General features: G+C 43.9%; 1 protein-coding gene across 1 annotated transcript; it reads right to left on the reverse strand.

Annotated features, from left to right (window-relative positions):
- Positions 1 to 8: 8 nt before the first annotated feature.
- Positions 9 to 21,334, reverse strand: pkd1b (polycystic kidney disease 1b). The gene is made up of 42 exons (XM_041029420.1): positions 21,259 to 21,334; positions 20,189 to 20,369; positions 19,886 to 20,088; positions 19,580 to 19,698; positions 19,340 to 19,487; positions 18,965 to 19,230; positions 18,089 to 18,853; positions 17,812 to 17,943; positions 17,498 to 17,643; positions 17,196 to 17,332; positions 12,689 to 16,329; positions 11,990 to 12,124; positions 11,518 to 11,800; positions 11,231 to 11,333; positions 10,948 to 11,076; positions 10,641 to 10,791; positions 10,353 to 10,490; positions 9,984 to 10,128; positions 9,155 to 9,883; positions 8,644 to 8,797; positions 8,308 to 8,473; positions 7,944 to 8,139; positions 7,644 to 7,811; positions 7,081 to 7,221; positions 6,572 to 6,782; positions 6,246 to 6,369; positions 5,783 to 5,926; positions 5,258 to 5,693; positions 4,905 to 5,019; positions 4,596 to 4,810; positions 4,218 to 4,420; positions 3,931 to 4,128; positions 3,695 to 3,849; positions 2,998 to 3,198; positions 2,342 to 2,516; positions 2,035 to 2,217; positions 1,785 to 1,889; positions 1,552 to 1,686; positions 1,270 to 1,472; positions 879 to 990; positions 382 to 798; positions 9 to 137 (listed from the first exon to the last, which is right to left on the reverse strand). The coding sequence occupies exons 1-42, from the start codon at positions 21,332 to 21,334 to the stop codon at positions 9 to 11; spliced, it is 11,913 nt and encodes a 3,970-aa protein (XP_040885354.1).
- Positions 21,335 to 21,467: the final 133 nt, after the last annotated feature.

Raw genomic sequence — 21,467 nt, forward strand, 5'->3', positions numbered from 1 at the left:
CGTGTATGCTAAATTTTCTCCTCCATTTCCACACGGAACAGCTCCTCCTGGGAGGGCCCTCTGAGCTGCATCAGCTGAATGAGAACTCCCAGAATGCCAGGCTCTTCTCCTGGGGAACTGTCCAAACCTAGGAGAGCCTGCAGAATACAAACCACAGATTCCAGATGCAGGCTTGGCTGCTTCAGAACTATGGTTGGCACCAGAGACTTGAGGCAAGACTGACTCAGACTCCGAGTATGAGCTTCGTGTACGGGGAAAGATGCAGAGCGATGCAGCAGAGGAGTGAGGTGCAGAGGGATTGAAAGAAAAGGAGGATGGGAGGGAGACACGTGGCTTGGGGTAAAGAAGCCCTGTCTTCCTATGTCTAAGTTCTCCTGTTACCCTTCCTTCTTCTGGTTCCTTTAGCTTTGTTGTTGACTCTTTGAATATTTCTGCACCATTGTCCTTGTTACTGATCCACCTCTGCCTCCTCCTGGTCTGAGCCTCCTCTAGCTTCATTTCCAGGTTGTGAACATCCTGGGTTATCTGGTTTACCCGATCAAAACGAGATAGCAGGGCATTGACACAGGGGACCAGGCGGTCCACGTAGGGCAAGATGTCAAACCCAGGCTCGGACACTGATGAGTCCTCAGACCTCACAGACAGAGCCGAGGACAGGGGTCGGGGGGATGAAAATGAGGAGGACAGGGAAGGAGAGTGGTAGGAGGGGAGGGTGGATGAAAGGGTGGAGAGACGGGATTCCTGGGAGGATCTGGAAGGTGGGATCTCCATGCCTTCAAACTTCACCCTGTGCCTGAACTAGAAAGAAAAAGAAATGTGTGGAATCAGCAACATTAACTGGACCATTCTTAAATACTCTCAACTAATGCACTACTTACCTCTTTGGCCTTGGTGAGTCCCATCCACAGCTTGAGTCTCTTGATGAAAAACTCCACCATCTCATAATCCTGAGGTTCAATGGTTGGATGATACAGCTCAGCCTGCTCTGCCCTTTAGGTCACAACAACAGTTAGCAATGAAACCCACTTGCAATGCAAAATTTACTCTAAAAAATGTCCTTATTGGTACTCAGCGTTTATAGCTATTGCACTTTAAACTCTGTTCATTGGCAAAATTACATTCACACATCTGAGACCAATCAGCAGTTTCTTGGTCAATTCTACATTCTGCCACCAAAATCTGTAGGTCAGACTTAACATTTTTGACACTGAAGTGTTGAGATTTTTATTCACACACCCACATTGCCATACTACAGGTAATGTTGTGTACCTGAATGCACGAATGAGAACAGCTCCACAGAGTCTGGCTAAGAGCCACAGACTTGCCCCCATCAAAAGTAGTCCATAGAGGGGTCCCAGGACTGTGTGGACCTTGCATAACCTTTGTAGAGCCATTCGGCCACGCAGGATGGACAGCACTGACACACTGGCCTCATGTATGGACAAGAAGCCTTCCACTGAATGCGAAAAGAGCTGAAACAAAGACAAAGCTGTGTCAAGTACATTTCCTCTTTATTATTATTCTATTCAGTGGAGCTTTTTCTTTTTGTACCGTGTTTCCGAGGTGAGTGCAGAGCATAAGCAGCAGCAGCAGTAGGACAGTCAGAGCCCACAGCTCCCCCCAGGCTCTCTGCAGCACTCTGCCTATCACCACCCACCTCCGCACAAATCTTAAGGTTCCCAGAAGCTGGAACACACAGCAATGGAAAGGAGCAGACATTCAACACAGTGGTGAAGCTGTAGACCAGTGTTGTTGTATAACGATAAACCAGGGCTCTCATTTACCTTTAGAACAAGCAGAGTGAGCAGGACAGCTGCACATTGAGAAGACCTCTGTGCCAGAAAGGCAGCACTGTGGAAGTCGATGAAGTTGTCCGGTTGGGACCGAAGCTAAATGATATGTATGGGTTATTTTAGAGTCATCAAGACAATACATAGAATAGATAGTTTCTACTTTAATAGTAACTTTTTTTTTCTTTTTAATCACTAAACAGAGCAGTGTGTAAGAGGGAAGGAAGTTTTCTTTTTTATTTACCTTGGAAACACATGAAGGGCCAAGAGACAGGAAGCAGAATTGCAGGATAGCTGTTGCCAGTGACAGCAAGGCCAGGAGGAGCTGATACCAGTGTCTGCACTGATGCAGATACTGAGCACGCTCAGTAACCATGGACCACAGCTCCCCAAACAAGATGAGGAGAGCAGAGATGAGAAGAAGAACCTGCAGCATAAAGTCATTGGATTTTATCACTGAAATGAGTTTTGAAGCTTAAGAATATGGATTGCTCCACACCTCTTTTTTTTTTTTTTTTTTTTTGTATTTGAAGGTAAACTGTAAATGTTACCGTAAGTGCCACCTGGAGGTCCAGCCCTGAGAAGGATGAAGGGATGAGGAGTGGATGGATGTAAAGGAAGGGAGAGACTCTGTTGGTCTGAGCCCACTTTAACTGAATGGACACACACACAAATAAACCAGACTCCCTGTGGTAGTGTGTGAAATCAATAGAAAGAGATCTAAATCTGAAAGAGATGAAAAAAACACCATTAGAAAGCAATAAATCAGCTAAATCAGCTTTCCTAAGAGGACTTTTAAATGAGATTTTTAACACTTTTACTTAATGAATGTCAATTGAGTATGATAATGTATAGAATTCAATGTAAAACCCATCTGGCTTGTAATCAAGAGTTAAGAGCATCCAAAAAAAAAAAAAAACCCAGTTTGAGCCCAAGCCTAAAATTACATCAGAAGAAGCAGGTTGTTTGAAATGCAAAATAGTCTGGTAATCTACATGGTAAAATTAAATCACATTATGCAAATAATATTTTGTCATCTCTTATTGCTCCATTTGTTCACAGAAGAAAAGATGTTGCATTGTTTTGTTTTTTTTTAACAGGGTGAAGCGATTAATTCTTTTCAAAAAAAGTAATTTAATCCTTAGTTGCTCTCAGAGGAATCAGCGACTGAACCACTGAAAAATGGTTCCACAACACGTTCACTTACAGCTTCTTGCTCCAGTCTGAGATGTGCAGGTCAGCAAGGAGCTGGTGTGTCATCACACTGCTGTTTCCCAGAAAGATACCTGCCACGTGGCCGAATGCGTGTGTGCACAGCAGCCGCGGCAACCCTACAAGGCGCAGTGAAGGGTGCTGGTGTAGGTGTGGCACCAAGGTGTGGTTGATCCACCTCTCTGCGTCTGACCAGCTGGATGAACAAGAATGAGCACGAGTTTGTGGTAAAACATGTCAGTTAGCCCTACTGTTGCACTGGGTGACCTGTTCCTTCATTACAATGCACTCAGACACTGTAATTTAACACTGTAGTTACACTAGTGCATCAAATGTGTATCAATCCACAGCTGAAAATAGTTCCCAGCAAAAACACTGAATATTCTGGCTTAATTAAGATTTGCTAAACACTAGCTGTTTACAGAAATTACTGAGCCTTTACAAGAATGAAACTATACATTCATTTCTTTTCTTTCTTTTTTTTTTTTTTACCAGTGTTTTTAAAGATTTCCATCAGTAGGAGCAATGAAAGGGCCTGGGGCTGAGAGAGATGGGTTAATTGATTACTGGTTTTGGTCATTTAATGGGATCTGTGCCAACTTTATCCTCAAAGGCACACTCTACTAGATTTGTTCATAACATACAGTGTGTGACTAGTGTTTTGATAGCATGAAGCAGAGTGTTGGCCTTACTCTCTGAGTGAGGTGAGGTTAGGAATGCCCAATGGTGCTGTGTGAAGATGGAGTCTGACAGAGGAGTGCAGCCGCCTGCCCTGCCTCTGTTCTACACTGTCCTGGTAGTTCACCATCAGAACCAGCAACAGAAATAACAGCTGGGAAACACAGTGCTACAGAAAAGACAGAGATTGATGAATGATCATCAAAATTAGATGCTTCTGGAGACAATTGCCATTAAGTTTTATCCTCACACTCATGAGTGATCGTAGAGCCCGGACTTTGCGTGCCTCCTCTTTAGCCTGCAGCAGCCCGTAGCCGCATGGTGGTCGAACCTTTCCGCTATGTTCTCCAAACGCCCTCACCACAGTGGTCTCCTGAGCCAGCTGGTCCTCCACCTCTGGATCCACAGGCCTCCACAGTACTGTGTAGGTCAATGCCTGCACACAAACCTGAGCAAGGAAGATGGCGACGCAAATGAAAGGAACTATTCACCAAAGATCTAAGGGGTGAGTTACTTAGGTGACGTGTTTGAACTCACCTTGAGAGGCTCCAGCAGTAGAGCAGAAGTGAGGAAGGCAGAGATAGCTGATATCAGCCACATGAGGACTACATTTCTGGAGAAGAAGCTGCCATAGAGTCCAACCACAGCCAGGCAGGCCCCCAGCAGCAGAGCCACAAGGGGGTAAATCACACACAGAAACCAGGGAGGAAGCAGCCAGCTGGGCTGACCTCGAGCAACGCCTAGGGTGGAGAAATTCAGCGACACATATCTCAAACACTATATAACTCCGGATTACCAGATAAGAAAAACAAAAGTTAGAAACTGGAAAAATAATTATCCAAATAAACGACAGGGTCAGTGAAGTGGTAGCTGAGTTCATTCGACACGGATGTGGGTGCTCCAATGATCTGGTACCTATGCGTGTGGTGGAGGGGGAACGTGTGGAATCAGGAGAAGGGCTCGGCAGGAAGGTGCTAGCCACTGAATCCACAGACAGTGCAGAGGGACACTTGTAAAGTCCTGCCCCATACAAGGAAGAATAGGACTGCGGGTCCGACATGTGGATCTCTGCTCCATACAGGGACTTGTCCTCACTCTGATCTGACCAGCTGCTGCAGGAGGTGCTCTGTCTAAAAAGGGTGAAATCGCAGTAATACAGCATGTTCTGTGCAATGCAGAACTGTGTCAAAGTGCATTTGCATGATACATAGAGGTGATCCTTACGTGGCTGAAAACGAGGACGTGGTTCTAGGGGAATCCCGGCCGCTGTCTGAGTTGCTGTTGGTTGTATCTCTTGTGTCCTCCGCTGCTGCTGCTATAGACATCAGCAGGTCCTCCTCTGGTGACAGGGACATAAATAAATAATTAGACTACAACATTTTCCTGAATAACTTTCAATCTTCAAAGAGGTTAGAAACATTTTGATTTTTGTTTTACAGAAACCACACAATACTAACTTCGTTGATAACGTAGAAACTAATTGCAGGGTACATGAGACATTTCAGGTGTACATGATTAATAAACCCTGGTTTTCAGTGAATATTCGAACTTCTGACTGTATTTTAACAGTTTCTCACCAGACAGAGTTAGAAATGTTGTCAGATTGTGGCTGTGGATTTGGACGGGGTTTGCATTCATAGTGAGGACCTCCTGGCCTGGTGCAGTAGGGGAGTATTTAGAGCCTGAAATTTCTTTTGAAAGGGGACATTTGGAAGGTGACAGGACAGGAGCAGTGGGTGTGTTGGGGGAGGAGGGTGAAACCAGGCGCAGCTGCATCAGGGCCTTTTTCCTCCTCAGCTGGCGTGTAGGGCCCAGAGCAGGCGAAGCCTTGCAGAGGTCGCCGGAGTGGGTCATCTTGGTAGGGCATAAGTCTACTGGTAGATTAAGGAGACTGTCCTCGGACGGCCATGCCACCATACCCTTTTCTTGACATGCCCCATCTGTCTGGGGCGCCAAGCCAGAGGCAGCCCAGAAGTCCAGGATACTGGAGTCAAACGCTTTGCTCTCCAGCAACTAGAGACAATAAAACAAAGAAGACAAGAAATGAGACAAGAGAAGAATAACAACTATGTGCGTGTCCATGTTTGTGTGCGCGCTCTCACAGATGAAGGACTGTCTCGGACTGGGCTGGAGGAGTCTGGCAGAGACAGGAAGGAGGGACCGGAGAGCTCTGATTGGCCAAGGTAAACGTCCATCTCCACAGAGTGACACACAGGGGAAGGAGGAACTGACATGTCCACAGTTACCTGGGTTACACACACACACACCTGCTGCCTCAGCATTTCAGAGTGTACATTCAGATAAATAGGAAACACTCATTCAAATTGTTTCCATATTGAGATAAGACTGTTTGACTAACAAAGCATGGACACACAACCAACAGATCGCTGTAATGACCTCTAATCAGCAACTCACAAGTAAGAACAGAGAAGAACAAACCCTAACACTCCATGCACCTTCTAAAATGACCAGATCAGTGTGTCACACTAAGTCATGTCAAACTCTCTTCAGCAGTAAGATCAATCATGAAAATGAATCAGCTTTAAGGGTGTTGAGTTGAGTTACCCGACTGTGAGCTTTTCTAAACAGGAAACAGAGGAAACACTGGAGAGGAAACACCAGCACTGCAACAGTCACCCCTACGGCAATCGTCTCAACGTTAACCAGCAGCTGGGCTGACACTGGTCCACTTGTGGAAAAAGGGACACAAATCATTTTCATCCTGCCAGCTGAGACTGCTTTATATTTGAGAAATGTTACATTTTATGCCATATATTGATTGAACAGTATAAAGTGTTTAATGTCCCTGTGAATGAGCCAAAAACACTATAAAACATTACGGTTGTAAATTTGCCAATTACTATTATATACGACCTATAAAGCCACCTCACCTGGCCCCCTCAGAGCCCACAGCCCCATACCACAGGGCAGCCAGTGCCAGGTAGAGGTGCAGCATGAGGGCACAGCAGGTGACCCTCTGACCTCTGGTGAAAGGGCTGTGAGTGGGACGTTCCCACAGCGACAGCCACAGGTGGCGTTCCCTCACCCCAAACAACAGCTGGGAGGTGAGGACCCGTCGAAGCTGAGTAAGCTCCTCTGGACCTGAAAAATGTCAGAAACTGGTCTTTCAAACAGATCGAGCCTCCGTCAGCAGCAGAACACGAATGTCAGCATTTGATTGTATGAGACTGTGAGGGAACTGAAAATATGGTCAAAATGAATGATAAATTATTTATTCTAAACCTTGAAATTTCATTTGTCTTCAAAGGAATGAAACAATCCAAATACGCAGGGATAATTTTGCTTATTTTCAAAATTACCTGTTTGTTCATATTGAACAGTGCCCAGCAATTACTTGATGAGATAAATATTTTTTTGCGATATGTAAGCAAAATCTTACATGAGGCCAGAACTTCCTTCTCCACAGTCTCGTTCTTTTGATTCTCCACAGAGAGCCAGTCCTCCAGCACGAAGAAGAACATGTGGTCTGTCTGAGGGTCCCACACCACCACATGCTGAACATACCAGGATGGGTCCAGACCTACGTTTATGTGTATAAAAGCCAGTTATGCTCACATGTAGTCAGTCAGCCACAGCTGGACTGTTTTCAGGTAAGCAGGTGGGTTTGATCTTTTGCTCGATGACGTGGCTGTGGATGGACTCAATTTTGGTTTTTGGCTAGGATGAGGGATTACTACTTTACATCTATGTGTAGTATATGCCTGTAAATAAACATGCATGCTAAAACCAGTTTGCAGATAACTGTTGTGCAGATTTATATTTATTAAATTTTTAAGTGATTTGTTTCCAAAGTAATTCACTTTGTAAATTTCTTAAAAATTTCTTGATGCCAGAGGAGATTATTTCAAGACAAGGTCATTTGTTTAAAAAAAACAAGACAAAACGAATCAATACAATCCCGAATAACTTTCAAAGAAAGATATTTTTGCAGTTACCATGTACCTGTGTTGTCATGCCAGATGCGAATTTTCCAAACCTCTCCCAGGCTGTCATCTGTCTCCAGATGAAACTGGTCCAGGCTGCCACGCTGAAAAGCTCCATCCCTCTGCAGATGGCGAGAGCCGCTCTTGTTCACACCGTACAAACTGATACCAACATGTGCTGTGGTGCCTGGTGGGGCATAGCACAGCATTAAAATCATTTCCAACACGGATAGACATAGGTTTAATTTACATACATGTGAAAATACATTTATTAGTTCTATTTTATGTCTACATCTCTGCTGACATGTCCTTGGCTGACCTGCTCCTCGCCTCCAGCCAGTCTTGACCAGAACTCTGTAGTGGTACAAGCCTGGTCGGCCACACAGAGGGACCTGGCTCAGTCTCAAGCTGTCCAAGTGGTCCAGTTTATGGGCGATGAGCCCCACTAGCAGGTGAATCAGAACCAAGACAGCACACACAATTCCCACCACTATGTTACGCGTAGGACCACCTGACTGGAGAGATGAGACATGGATGGAGGGGAGAGGGAAAGAGCTTGTTGAAGACAACACTCTCCAATTCTACTTTATGCTTGGTAAATGGATTAGGGATATTTGTTTGCCAAAATATTCAAAACTGTGCACTAAACAACAGCTGCTGCTGCGCTTTGTGTCCTCACATACCGGTGGCAACAGAACAACGGCCCCGGGATGAACAAACAAACTGGCCCCGAACATGGTGAGATGCCGGGTGAGACAGTGAGCTGCATGGAGCGTGCTGCCCTCCAGTGGCTGTAGACCCTCACTGCTCCAGCGTCTCTCCTTCACACTGTAGTACTGGCACAGGGAGCTGAACACGCACACTGACAAACGGACAGGACCACCGTCAAGCAGAGATGAGGTCAGGTTGACGAAGAGAGGCTTGTCTGTCCTGTGCAACCTGTTGTGGAAGAAAATGCAGTCATACTTCTTTATTCATCATCAATGGTTAATAAGTTAAGGAAAAGATTAGTGACTCACAGTGGAGACAGAAAGATGGTTTCCTCTGAGGAGGTGGTCGGAGCAGAAAGAGTGAGAGCCCAATGTCTCTCAAGGGAATCGTGGGATGTATTAGTCCCTGGCACTGCAGAGCTCACTTCTATCATGACATGTCCCAAGCTCACTGGAGAAGCTCCTAGAAATGCATAATGCAGTTTGAATAAAGCCTTTTTAATTCATAATTCATGCACAAACTCACAGATATACAGTAGGCCTAAGGTTAGTTAAAAGTTCACTCTCATTACTCCACGAACGACTTAAGACAACTGAAATGTCATGTGTTATGTTATGTAACATTTGATCCATTGTCAATATGAAAATAATGGTTAGTGCAGTTTTAAAGGCCCCATCTGTTTGATATGAAAAAAAAAAAAACTTAAATTAAATCACAAATGTGGTATCATCATAAAAAGGGAAATCTAAGAAAAAAAATATTAAGTTTAAATAGTCTTTTGCATTTTACCAAACTGCAAAAGTTTAAAATCTACTGTACCTGGGACGAGGCTGAAGCTGAAGGAGATGTATAAACCTGCATTTTCATCCAGTCCATCCACAGCTTTTACTGTGAAGTTCAACTGTCCTTCAGTGGGGAGTGTCACAGTAAGACATGTCTCATTCCTGTTTTCACCTACTTGCTCATCTCCACCCTCATCTCCCTGACCCAAAAGGTACTTGTTGGGCAAAGTGACCTGTATGGCCTGTTCGAGGTCCAGATCCTTGATGGGTATGGGCTGACCCTGAGGGGTGGTGAGCTCCATAGCAACCAGAGACGTCGAAATCGGAGGGTCAGCTGTACTCAGCATGGGGTTGGACTCGAGTGCTCCATCCATACCAAACAGTACCTGCACCACCTCAGAACTCTGACTCTTCAGGCGAGCAGCGAGGGAGGTGGGGATATGAAACTCACATAGGTGAGAACTCTTTGATCCGTCAGCTGATGATGACTGAGAGAGGGTGATGTGGTGTTGGTTGGACTGATTTGTCTGGTGAGTGCAGAGGAGATCAGAGGGGTCTCCTTGGAAACCAACTGTATTGATATAAGGGGTGGAGAGCAAAAGGGGTTCCTCGCCATGAACATGTGAATGCATCAGAGAGCGCATTAGGGCTCCTGCGTGGGCCAGTGCTGACAGGGCGATAGTAGAAGCTGACTGCAGAGTGTTTGAGTAGGCTGGGTGAGAACTGGGAGCACTGGATGATTCAGACACAGCAGCCAGTGTGCTACCTGGAAACAAAGAGAACAGAACAATATTCACCTGCTCTGTAATGTCGGTTCATAGTCAGCATTTGACCATTTAATGCAGGAGGAGGCGGTTGACGAGCACCTATGACATTAAGGATGTTTCTTCCTGTTTCAAGAGGTGATAAAACACCAGGACTCATGTGTTCCTCCATCACATGGATCATCCTCCCCACAGCCTCCAGAACCTTCTCCTGACAGCCTTTACATACCAACTCACTTGGAACTGCCTGCAATAAATAACATCAACATAAGTAAAGCTGGAACTGTGAATGGAACTTCAAAATGGGACCATGCAAAGGGTATTAAGTTCTGGTGTGAAACTACTTCCTGGCCCTCTTGGTCTATTAATGTGTCCATGTTTGCATGTATGAGCATGCGCTAAATCTCCACCAGAAAATGAACAAGCATATTTCCCAAAATGTCATACTTGAATGGCGCGATGCTCACTTACAGTGGCTTGTGCCAGCGCTGAGCTGATCTGCTCAACATCCAGCAAGGAGGACATGGGGAGAGAGGCCAAGGCTTGGGACACATTTCCCCGGATCTCCCTCCTGTCCATGAGCTCCATGGCAGTTTGTTCAGACTCCATCTGTTGACAGAGGTGAAATGTTTTGTTTAATATTTTTAGCAAGTGTAAATCTCACATCCACAGTGCTTCAAATCTTCAGTTATCCAGTGGTGGAGAAAAGCAAGTTAATCATAATCATGCACTGGAACGTGAAAATATGACACACACTACCTGATTGAGTTGGCTGGTAAGTGCAATGGAAAAAGGGATGATTTCCTGGGGGTTGCCATGTTGGACTAAAGCCCACAGCTCTGTCTGGCTTTTGTTTCTGAGCCACTCACTGGCAACTTCATCCCTTGCAGGATTTTCAATTGTCAATGTTCTAGAGAGCGAAAGAATACAGAATAGTTAGAGTTGACATTAGGTATGATTTATATTGAGCTTAAATTATTTTGTAACCCTTGATCAGAAACAGTGTTAGTGGTTAGTTACTGGTTATTTTGTGGCAGCTGCCTCAAATCTTTTTTTTTTTTTTTACCTGTTCAGAGCAATGACCTTTGAGCCCAGATGGTTCTCTACTGACAAAGTGACTATAATAACTGACAAATATTTTTCTTGCCCAGAACGTCCCATTGGTACCAGGCTGCCGAATGTTGAACGAGTACCTCTAGGAAAAGAAATGAAGACCAAATCTTTACATGATAAAAAACTTTGACAGGCAGCAAATTAAAACCTTGCATCTTGATGCAGTTTTAAACATTTAGTTTAGGATCACACTTCCTCTGTGTGCTAGCACTTTTAAAATTGAGGCCAGTATTCACCTGTACAGAGTGAGCATGGGGCACGAAGTGCTAATGGCCTGGCAGGGTGCCACCTGGAAGGTATAGATCAGCTGAGAAGCCTCGCTTTCATCATCTTGCCAACCTGCCAACATAGTCACACACAATTAACTATATTTAACCACTGGTACACTGACATAAGTGTTAAAAAAAGGCATCTACTCCATTGACTTGTCAAATAAAGAACTGTAAAATGCATAAAAGGACTAAAGAATAAAAAAGAAAGTAGTCAAAGAAAAATAAATAAACTGATGATACCACAGTGTTACCTGAGCAGTTATAGGTGACCACTGTCTCCAGCAGACATATGTCTGACTCTGGACTCAGATCACACAGGCCTCCATGTGGTGGACTGTTAGGTAGTATAGTCTGACTGACGCTGCCCCACTGACCTCTGCCAGGCTGGGATACATTGAGAGTGAAGGTATAACTCAGTCCTGGCTGGAGGACACCTGAGCATACCACCAATTTAGGTGAGTGTCTCCCTGTAGAGGTAGTGATGTCATCAAGATCAAGAGCCATGCCAGTCTGGCTCTCAGCACTCCATTTATACTGTGAGAAGACAAAAATAAGAAATATAGTAATAGTAAATGTCTTATTGTGTCATATATTAAAGAACTGTTTTGTCATATACTATGTTTTGCAATTACTTTTTTGTGGAAATTGAATATATATATATATATATATATATATATATAAACTAATTCATGTGTAAATGAAACCTTGTCTCATGAACACTACCTCAGTCTGGGAATCACACTGTCCGCATTGTCCAGCAAGGATGACAGCGGTGGTGTAACTGTGAGTGGAGGAGAGGGCTGAACAGGACACACATTCCACAGTCACAGGAAGCACAGGAGCTTCCCACACAGTTATCTGAAGAAAGGAGATAGACATCAGTGGATGCTGATGATAAATATCTTTTTTCCTCTAACACAAGTTCTTCCATAATTGTCAAAGACTTCATAACCATTGAAAGACATTTTTACCAAAGCTTCATACAGCTTTCCTCAAGTGAAGTGCAGGTACAGAACAATACAGTAAAAATCAATTGAAACGAGTTTAGGAATGGGGTAAGATTATGTGATTATGTGTAATACTCACTGTCTGGTTGACAGATGCAGGGTTCCTCCCTGGCTTGTGTACAGTGAGGGTGAAAATGTAGACTGTGCCTGGATGCAGCTGAGTGCTGAGTACAGTCATTCTACCATTGTTCCCAGTGGGCTGCTTTACAAAATGAGACTCTGTGGAGTTCTGCAGACACAAGACACACAGGTGTTAGTAGTGTAACAAGTCAAGTAGATATTCAAGAATTAATGCTACATCCTATTACCTTCAAATTTAGTTTTCATTGCTTACATACTTCCTTATCCAACTCAGAACAATCACAAATGTCATTTACAGTACACTAAGGCTGCTTTAACATCAGGAGGCCTTTACCGAGGTCCAGTGATACTCCAGCATATCCTCCACTCCTGGTTCCACATCAGGGTCTTGAGACTCAGATCCATCCAGGATGAGGTCACTGAGACTGGACCACAGTTTATGGGAGCCTCCCTTGATGACAGCTATCAATGGGGAATGGACCACTGTGATGCTTGTTGTCCGTTGCACAGATAAAGGAGTTCCCTGGAGTGAAACGGTGAATACAAGGCAATGCTGACCCACGTCGAGAGCATGCTTTGGAAGTAAGAGAAAAGGGGAAGTTACATCCACCTGACCTCTAAAAATGACTTTGTCCCCACTGGTACAATCAGACCCTCTGAATATCTCCCATAGGTAGATTGCCTTGTATGTAGAGCAGTTAATGTCCACGCTGGCTTCAAAGAAACTTGGTCTTGACCTGTAGATAGTAGACTGATTCTGTACGAGAGAAGCTTGAGGGCTGGAACACTGGAGCTCCTCCACTTCTATGTGAAGCTGTGTGGATATGTGGCTGACACTGTTGAGAACTTTGACCATGACACTGTAATGTCCAGCAGTATAATAAGTGTGACTGACTGTGTTCAAATCTGTTACCAGTGCTTCAGTGGAATCTCCAAAGTCCCAGTGGTATCTGATGTTGCTCCCTCCATTCACTGTTGCAGAAAACTTGACAGTGTGTCCTACAAATATTTTTTCTGAATGACAATCAAGCTTGATCTTCTTAACAGGCCATTCTACTATAGCGGTCTCATTTTGCATCTGGGAGCAGACTCCATTTCTAGCTACCACGCTAACAGACAATAACCCACTCTCTGGTGGAGTGAAGATCACTTCTTGGCCCCTGAGCCACGTGGGGTTCGACCCCACCAAGTGAAATATCCAGGTGTAGTTAACTGGAAATCCACTTTGAACTTCTGCCTTGAAATGGATTCCTTTCAGAGCTTCTAGAGCAGCAGAGCAACAGTTTACAAGTTGCAAACCTTGAATGCGCTCAGTGACCAGTATGCTGGAAGATACCTCAGCACTACTGACCAGGTTCCAAGCTTTCACTGTAACAAGATGTCTCCCAACTGGAAGGCTTGATGTGCTGCTTTTCCCTTTGAGAATGCTCTCACTATGAATCCAGTCTTTGTTCCTAAATGTTATAACAAAGCTTACATTGCTTCCTTTGGAGACTGTTGGAATAAAAGTCACTTCATCTTCACTGCAGAGAGAAGAATTGCTAATGTTCAGCAGAAGACCCTCAATTCCATCCTGGACAGTGACCCTGTGTGAAACCATCTGCCAATTTATCCCATTGGAGACATTCAAAGACACCTGGTAGATGTCGGCATGTGTAAAATTATAGATAAAGGTCTGGTTGGTAGCATTAAAAAGGTTGGTTCTGGCAGATCTAACTTTCCAGTCCCAGTGCAGATCACTTCCCTTACGAATAAGCCCACAGAGTGGAATGGCAGCATTTGTGTTGATATAAAATGGATGTGTCTTTCCTTCCATTTCAAAGTCCACCTCTTGGACCTCCTCTTGGACTATGAACTGTGTGGTGTCATTACACTGGCTAAGGACATTCTGAACAGAAACTGTGACAAGACAAGGGCCCAAACTCATAAAAGTGTGGAGAAGAAAGGGTGCATTTGTCTGCAGGGGCGATGGATCAGAGTTCAGATACCAGAGATACTCTAGGTCTGACCCGGTAACAACGGACACAGAAATATTCACTAATTTCCCTAATGCCACAATCTTTTGTGTTGCAATATGTGTCCTTGTTACACGCTCTACTATTATTAAAGAAACAATGCTGGTGGCCTCACCCAACTTATTTGAGGCTCTTAGCTGAACTGTGATGTCGCCAGGGGTTTCAGCTGACAGATGAAAAACCTCACCATCACCAGTGATTTCTTGGTTTATTCCGCTCTGTGCAGCGAGCCAGTGATAAGTGACATTGGAACCTTTGGTGATTGAAGCAATAAAGAGCAGGTCCTCTTGGGCTGGTACATATTTCATGTTTGTCAGGCTGTGACACTCAATTTGAAGACCCTCTATTCTTTCAAAGACCTCAATTAAAATAGCTGCCTCCCTTCTACTCACCAAGTTCTGGGCTATAACTCTCACTTGATACACTCCTGGTTTGGGGAAAGCAAATCTAAACTGATAGGTCCCCTGTTTGGTTGAAGTCATACTGTCCACAGTCCAGTAGTAGTTGGTGCTACTGATTGCACTACTAACTGCTGTGATAAGAATTTCCTCTCCTACTACAGCATAAGACTGGTTGGTGTGAAGTGAAAGGTCCTCCACAGGAAGCAAAACATCCACTTTGAGGGTTGCAGAGTCTTTGCTGACCACATTAAATGCTGTAGCAGTGACTGTGAACTGACCTGCTGAGGTAAAGACATGTGATACATTTTGCTTCTGCTCCACCAGAGAACCGTCTCCAAAGTCCCACAGCACTGACACATTGCTTCCAGTGCAACTAGCAACCCAAAATGAAACTAATGTATTGACTGTCATTGTGTCACTTTGACTGTCATGCGCCACAGACAGCTTACTCACAGGTTTTTGAATGGTTATGCTGACTTCGGCTGTTTTGTTGCTGACTTTATTACTTGCCATTACTGATATCTCTTCAACACCTTCATCTTTAAATACAAAACACTTATGAGAGTTTTCAGTCTTGGCAATTAGATTAGTGGAGCTGCTAAACCACTTAAACTGGCAACCTGTCATCTCTTCAGGGAAAATCAATACCCTGAAGCATACCTCTTCTCCCACTGCTACAACATCTTGTGATGACTGCACTGCCATGTTGGTTATTGGCGCTTCGACACAGATACTTGTATTAAATGATACAGATGTAGTAGAACTAAACACAGTCAGGTTAACATGAAAAATCCCTTGGCTCGGAAATGAATGCATGGCTGTGGACTGTCCTGTCACTACAGTCAAAGGTGATCCATCTCCAAATCGCCAATGGAAAGTCAGAATGGATATTTTCCCAGTCACCAGAGCGGTAAGCTGTATATCTTTTCCATTTATGACACATTCTGTGGGGAGAACTCCAGTAACAGCCAAACTATAGACCTTTATCCTGATAGACTGATGAACTTTGCTGACAGAATTGGTGACGGTTACATCCACTGTGTAATTTCCTGGAGACTTATAGATGTGGGAGATGGAACCATCTGTGAGGTTTCCCTGCAGGGACCCATCGCCAAAGTCAAAATCCCAGATGAGACCTGAACCAGTGGAAACTTTAGCTCTGAAATCTGTTGCAGCGTTTACTTCACAGGGTTCGCTGTAGCTAATGGTTAATCCAGAGATTTTCTCCATAACTTCCAAGATGAGCCAAGTGGCCAGAGTAGTAAGAGTGTTGCTGGCACACACTGTAACATTATAACGTCCAGCGGATCCAAAAGTGTGACGGACTTTATGGTGGATGCCATGGACAGCTTTGGAGCCATCACCAAAGTCCCATTTGTAGAAGACAGCAAAGGTGGAGGGTTCTGCAGAAGCTTCCAGAAGGAGAGTTTGTTTGACATGCGGCACTTGGGGGGAAGATGAAATGTGGATATGACTTAACTCAGGGCGGACGTTAATCTTCATAGATGCTCCAGTGTTGTCAAATTGGTTGGAGATTTGGACATGAAGTGTGTAGTCATCTGCATTGAACAACAGAGTAAAATGGATTTTACTTTGATGTACTGAATAGAATGTATATAGCACAGAGCCTACTACAGTGTCTGATACGACCAATGGATATAGACAAAGTAAGGACTGTTTAGATCCTACATTAAATGGCTTTTAAAATCTGAAATGAAATTGAAGGACATATAAAAAGTATGTAAATGAGGCTGAAACAGATCTCCAAATGATACATGAAAACCAGAACTAGAAACTAACCAGCCACTGTAAAATATCTGCTAAAAGTTAATTTGAGGCTTACTAAATTCTGAACATTCTAAGCAGCATCAAACCATTATTAATTAACTTTGTGATCACTTGGGGGAGTGGAAAAAATCTGTAAACACAGCAATTATATATTATCACCTAATGAACTTGATATGGCAAACTTTTTAGGAAGTAGTTGTTACATCCAGCAGATACAGAGCATCTTCAGCATTCATTTACACTTGTGTTAGCATTTACCTGCTGAATGTCAGTGCAATTTTCACTTTTCTTTTAGTTTTGTTTTCATCTCCTTCAGGCAATATCTGGCTCTTACCAGCAAAATGCTCCACTATGCTCACCAGCTAGTGCTTTACTTTTCTCACATCCGTTTAGTGCTGTACAGGTATCATACCTGGTAGCAGGTAGAATACTGTGGGTTTATTCACTTACTGCTGCCGGAAACATGGCTACTGAATGCAGTGAGAGGTGAGAGCAAACCAAAGGGTATGGTTGTAAAGTCAAGGGTGTAAAGCAAAAAAAAAAAAAAAAAATGAGCTGAAAGATATTAAAATGCTTTGTAAAGCTGAGGGAAACCTCAAAGTTAGGTTATTATTTTCACAAGACAGGAAGTATTTACCTGGAATGGAATAGGAATAGTTCACTGAGTCCTGGACATATACTTGCTTCTCTGCTCTCTCCATAAGCCCTTCCATGGTCTGAAATGGAGCAGACTGCGGGTGGCTCATCTTTCCTCTGCCATCCCCAAAATCCCAACTGTACCACATGGAAATTTAGATTTACCAGAAAAAAAAGCAAAAAACAAAACAAAAACAATTTTACAAACATGTTTCAAGTGAAATTCTTTGTTGTAAAATTAAGTGTGCCATAATTTTCTTTAAGGATTTCTGAGGGTTATTTATGAAGAATGCATTGCCATACCTGAAGGTGACTGGCAGGGAGATGTCCACTTTGACCCTGAGGGTGTAGAGGAGTGTAGTATTCACAGCTATGACCTCCCTGACAAACAGGAACTCTGGCTCAGCCAATGGGGTCATTTCATCAGCAGTCAGGAGGATTTGCTGGCTCTTGGAGCTCACAGGGTTGGATGCTGTGACCTAGTATGAATTTACAGATTACTTTTTTTTTCTTGTTGCTTTTTACTATTTATTGTAATGGAAAATTTAAGTTCGGTAACACATCAAAAGAAAATAATTGGACAAATTTAACATTATAAAGACAATACAGTATCTTACCTGGAGCTTATACTCAGCAGGTTTCTTGAACACTACACTGTAAAATTCCCCTTCATAGGCAAAATTCTCCAGGTTGTCAATAACCCATGTGAATTTTACGGAAGAGCCACCCTCCACTTTGGCTGTAAATGACTATATAATAAAAACATAAAAGACACTGTGAGAGAATATGTCATGAAACTGGGATGTTCTTTGCCACGCTGCTAGCATGGTTTACTAAAAAGTTTGGTCAAACATGCAAAACGCAGGCATTGTGAATTAATTTTGTCTTTCTCACCTGTGACACGTCTACCAGAATCCTGAGGCGTCCATGAGGCTCAACACTGAGCCCTGTCACTGCCTCATAGCCACAAACTTTCACAGTCACACTCTGAGAGCTTGTTGCATCCATGACACTGATGTCCATGGTCTGAACCCCCACTGAGGGCAACAAAAGAGTCACTGAGGAGAACCATTCTTCAAGGGACTGTCTCTCACAGCCAGGCCAAGAAGGAGCCAACTCTTCAGGGCAAGATGGAAGAAAGGGGACCTCAGTCTGGAGCACTGGGGCTGACCACGAGCTCCTGGCTTTCTGTCCAGACAGGACCTTTACTACAATGAGTGTTGGGGTATTGATTTGGACATGAATTTGGTTCTTTTCGTCCAGCAGGGGATGGATGACTCTAAGCCTAAATTTAGATCTCTGACTTGGAGGAGGAGCTGTAGTCAGGGGCCTAATATCAGGAGCTGTAGTTGGCTCTGTGTGGGTGAAGCCAAAGACATCATCAAACGCTGTGCCTCTGTGAAGAGTGTCTATGTACAGCATCTTCAGATCACACACCACCCCGTCCACCCACTGGCCTCCTTGGAACAGTGAAGTAAAGCCTCCCTGCCACCAGCCACCCCATTCTGCCCCCCTAAGGGACAAGTAACTCTGGCGCCAGGAGGAGTTTAGAGAGGCTTCGCTGGTGAGGCAATGAAGGAAGGTCCCAGAGTCGCGAGTGTGTTGTATAGCCACAATATCATCAGGGTACACCATGATTGCTGGATCTGGAAGAAGCAGCTATTGCAGATTAAAAAGACAATTAATTAGACAAGTATTATTCTGTCAGAAATTGTGTGACTCATAATGGCTGTAGGAAAAGCTGATAAAGTGCATAATTGGTCCACTCACACTCATAGTTTTCAGTTCAGAGCTAGGGTTTATTCTCAAAGACAGGTCTGCCACCAGGTGGTAGAAGGGTGGTATCGCGGGGTATCTGGGAGGGAGAGCAAATCCACGGCTGCCAGCTGCAGAGTCATAGGGGCTGCAGGGACTGGTGGTGGGCATGCAGGCCTCCAGCAGGTGGCACCAGTACTGGCCCATGCTACAGCCCCCTGTAGTGTTACACAGTGGTACTGCTGAGCAGCAGGTAAATGGATTTAGGAGAGAGCTGCAACCTGATGAGCAAAGAGGAGATTATTACTTACGGTACTAAACACAGTACTGTTTGGCTTTACAGTACAGCACAGCTTTCAGAAAACGTTCTCAGGATCTGATGTGCTGTACCTGGAGGCACCAGGTGGTGGTTGGGGTCGCAGTACGGTCGGAGGATCTGAACACGTGCCAGAGAGGACAGTGGGCTTGGCTGGACCACCAGCTCCACTGTTACCAACTGACCTGCATGACTAAACCACAAACCTGGGAACAGCTGCATCTGTGGGCACCGAAGGAACAACATAATATAAATTAACAATGTGAAGTACAAAGCACAGATGGATTACACAGTGATAGTGTGCTTTTGTATACCTCCACTGTACGCTGCCCAGTGTCTGGGATGCTGAGAAGAGGATGTATCTGGGTTTGAGCATAGATGCCGGTCATGAGAACCAATCCAGTCAGGTAACTGTCTATAGATGGTAAAGCCTCTGCATGAAGAGGGATAAACCAAAATCACCACTCACACATATGTGCTGTTATTAACCACACATGAGCATAAACCAAAACTGTAACTCTATGTCCTCTATGAGCAACTACTGTCAACATTTTATAGAATTACTGAATGACTTTGTGATTGTGTGCTCCCATCATTCTGCAGTGAAACAAATGTCTTACCAGCTACTTCTTTTTCACAGAGGTAGAAGTATCGTCCAGCACATTGTGCTCTCCTCTGCTGTCCCAGTGTCCCCAAGGCCATCTGAGAACACCCCGTCTCAGCGCCTTCAGCCCACCGTGCAGGACTTACCGGCTCCACAGCCCCAGCCCCCTCAGTCCCCTCTCCCCCGAGTCCTTTCAGCCATATCCACACAGTGGTTTTCCTAAACAAAAATAGAGTCCACAATGTATCTGCTCTTAAAAGAGGGAACACAGGGAGGAGTAAAACATGATGTAAACATAGACATTGTTCATAGGACTCACACTGGGAAGGAGTAATGGATGAAGTTTTGCAGGTCCAGGTTGTCAGCAGATGCGAGATACCCCCCGAGAGTCTCTCTGCATGAATCCTGTGCCTCAGACCATGAAGATGTCGTCTCAGACATCCAGTAGCATCGCATGCTGGACAAGTGGATCTGAGCACCTTTTGGACAGGGAGTGTCCTCTGGAGGGCAATAATCATACTGAGCTTACAGCACACAAGAGGGTGCATTTCTCTACACAAGCTGCTCATCAGATCAATAATCAGTAATCAAATCAGCCACCAATATGTACACAGAGACCAAGCTCGTGAGGTGTCCATGTCAGCAGATTCAGATATTCCTCTTGTTTTTTCAGTTGCAAAGATATTCACTGTCAGTTTGTAATAACTGAACAGGTGGAGCTCACAACAGACGTGAGTACAACTGACTCAGCTCATTATCACATGATACATGAGCTGAGCAAGTGATGCTAACAGCTGCTTTTCAGACCGACTTTCTTTTTGCACGGTTTCTTTGATTACACTCACTCTCACATTTCATGAGCAGTGTTTAGTTTTAAGAGGATATAATTATTGTCTTTTAACTCTGGCGTCTTACCTGCTGCTTTAAAAGGGCAATTTGAGCTGAACACATTAAATGATACAATACAAACACCCTCTTCCTCTTAGCTGTTGAAAAACCACACACTCACACATAGAAATATACAAATGTTTTAAAAAAAAATATAAAAATACTCTGTACAGCATAACATTACACCTGTGCTTAAACATTGCAATGATGTAAAAGTGCCACTTCTATCTGAAATAATAATACATTCAATTAAATTCAGAAAAAGCTCATAAAATATAAAATACAGGCAAATTTAAATAGAAAAAGTTCTGCTAACTTAAGCAGTGTCTCCATTGCTCCGCATGATTCCTGAACAGGGAAACTGCAGAGTTCAAACTGAAATTTTCATGTGTCTAAGCAAAGAGATCTTGCTGACTCTAAACTCTCTGAACGAGACAAAGAAAACACCACATTTTTAATTTTGTTTTTTGTCTTAATTCAACATAAAATGAATCTTCTCACCTCCAGCTGCACAGATCAGAACCACACACAGGATCCAGAGAATCACCTGCTTTTGTGACACAAGTGTTCCTGTCATCTTGTAGAGCAAATCATATTTTCCTGAGGATTAAAATCAAACTCTCTGCATGATCACAGAAGCACTGTAGAAATCATCTTTTTTTTTCCTCTTGTCATTGCCACATGATTCTCCCCTCATCCTGAGTGTTGTT

The sequence above is a fragment of the Toxotes jaculatrix genome, chromosome 21, assembly GCF_017976425.1.
Source record: "Toxotes jaculatrix isolate fToxJac2 chromosome 21, fToxJac2.pri, whole genome shotgun sequence".
Lineage (NCBI taxonomy): Eukaryota > Metazoa > Chordata > Actinopteri > Toxotidae > Toxotes > Toxotes jaculatrix.

Excerpts from the sequence above, each read along its gene's own strand:
- pkd1b (XM_041029420.1), bottom strand. The coding sequence starts at position 21,334 with ATGACAGGAACACTTGTGTCACAAAAGCAGGTGATTCTCTGGATCCTG. Across the intron at positions 8,798-9,154 it reads CAGCTTCAGCCTCGTCCCAG|GAGCTTCTCCAGTGAGCTTG; the intron begins GTACAGTAGATT and ends ATGCATTTCTAG. Across the intron at positions 7,222-7,643 it reads CATCTGGCATGACAACACAG|GTCTGGACCCATCCTGGTAT; the intron begins GTACATGGTAAC and ends ACATAAACGTAG.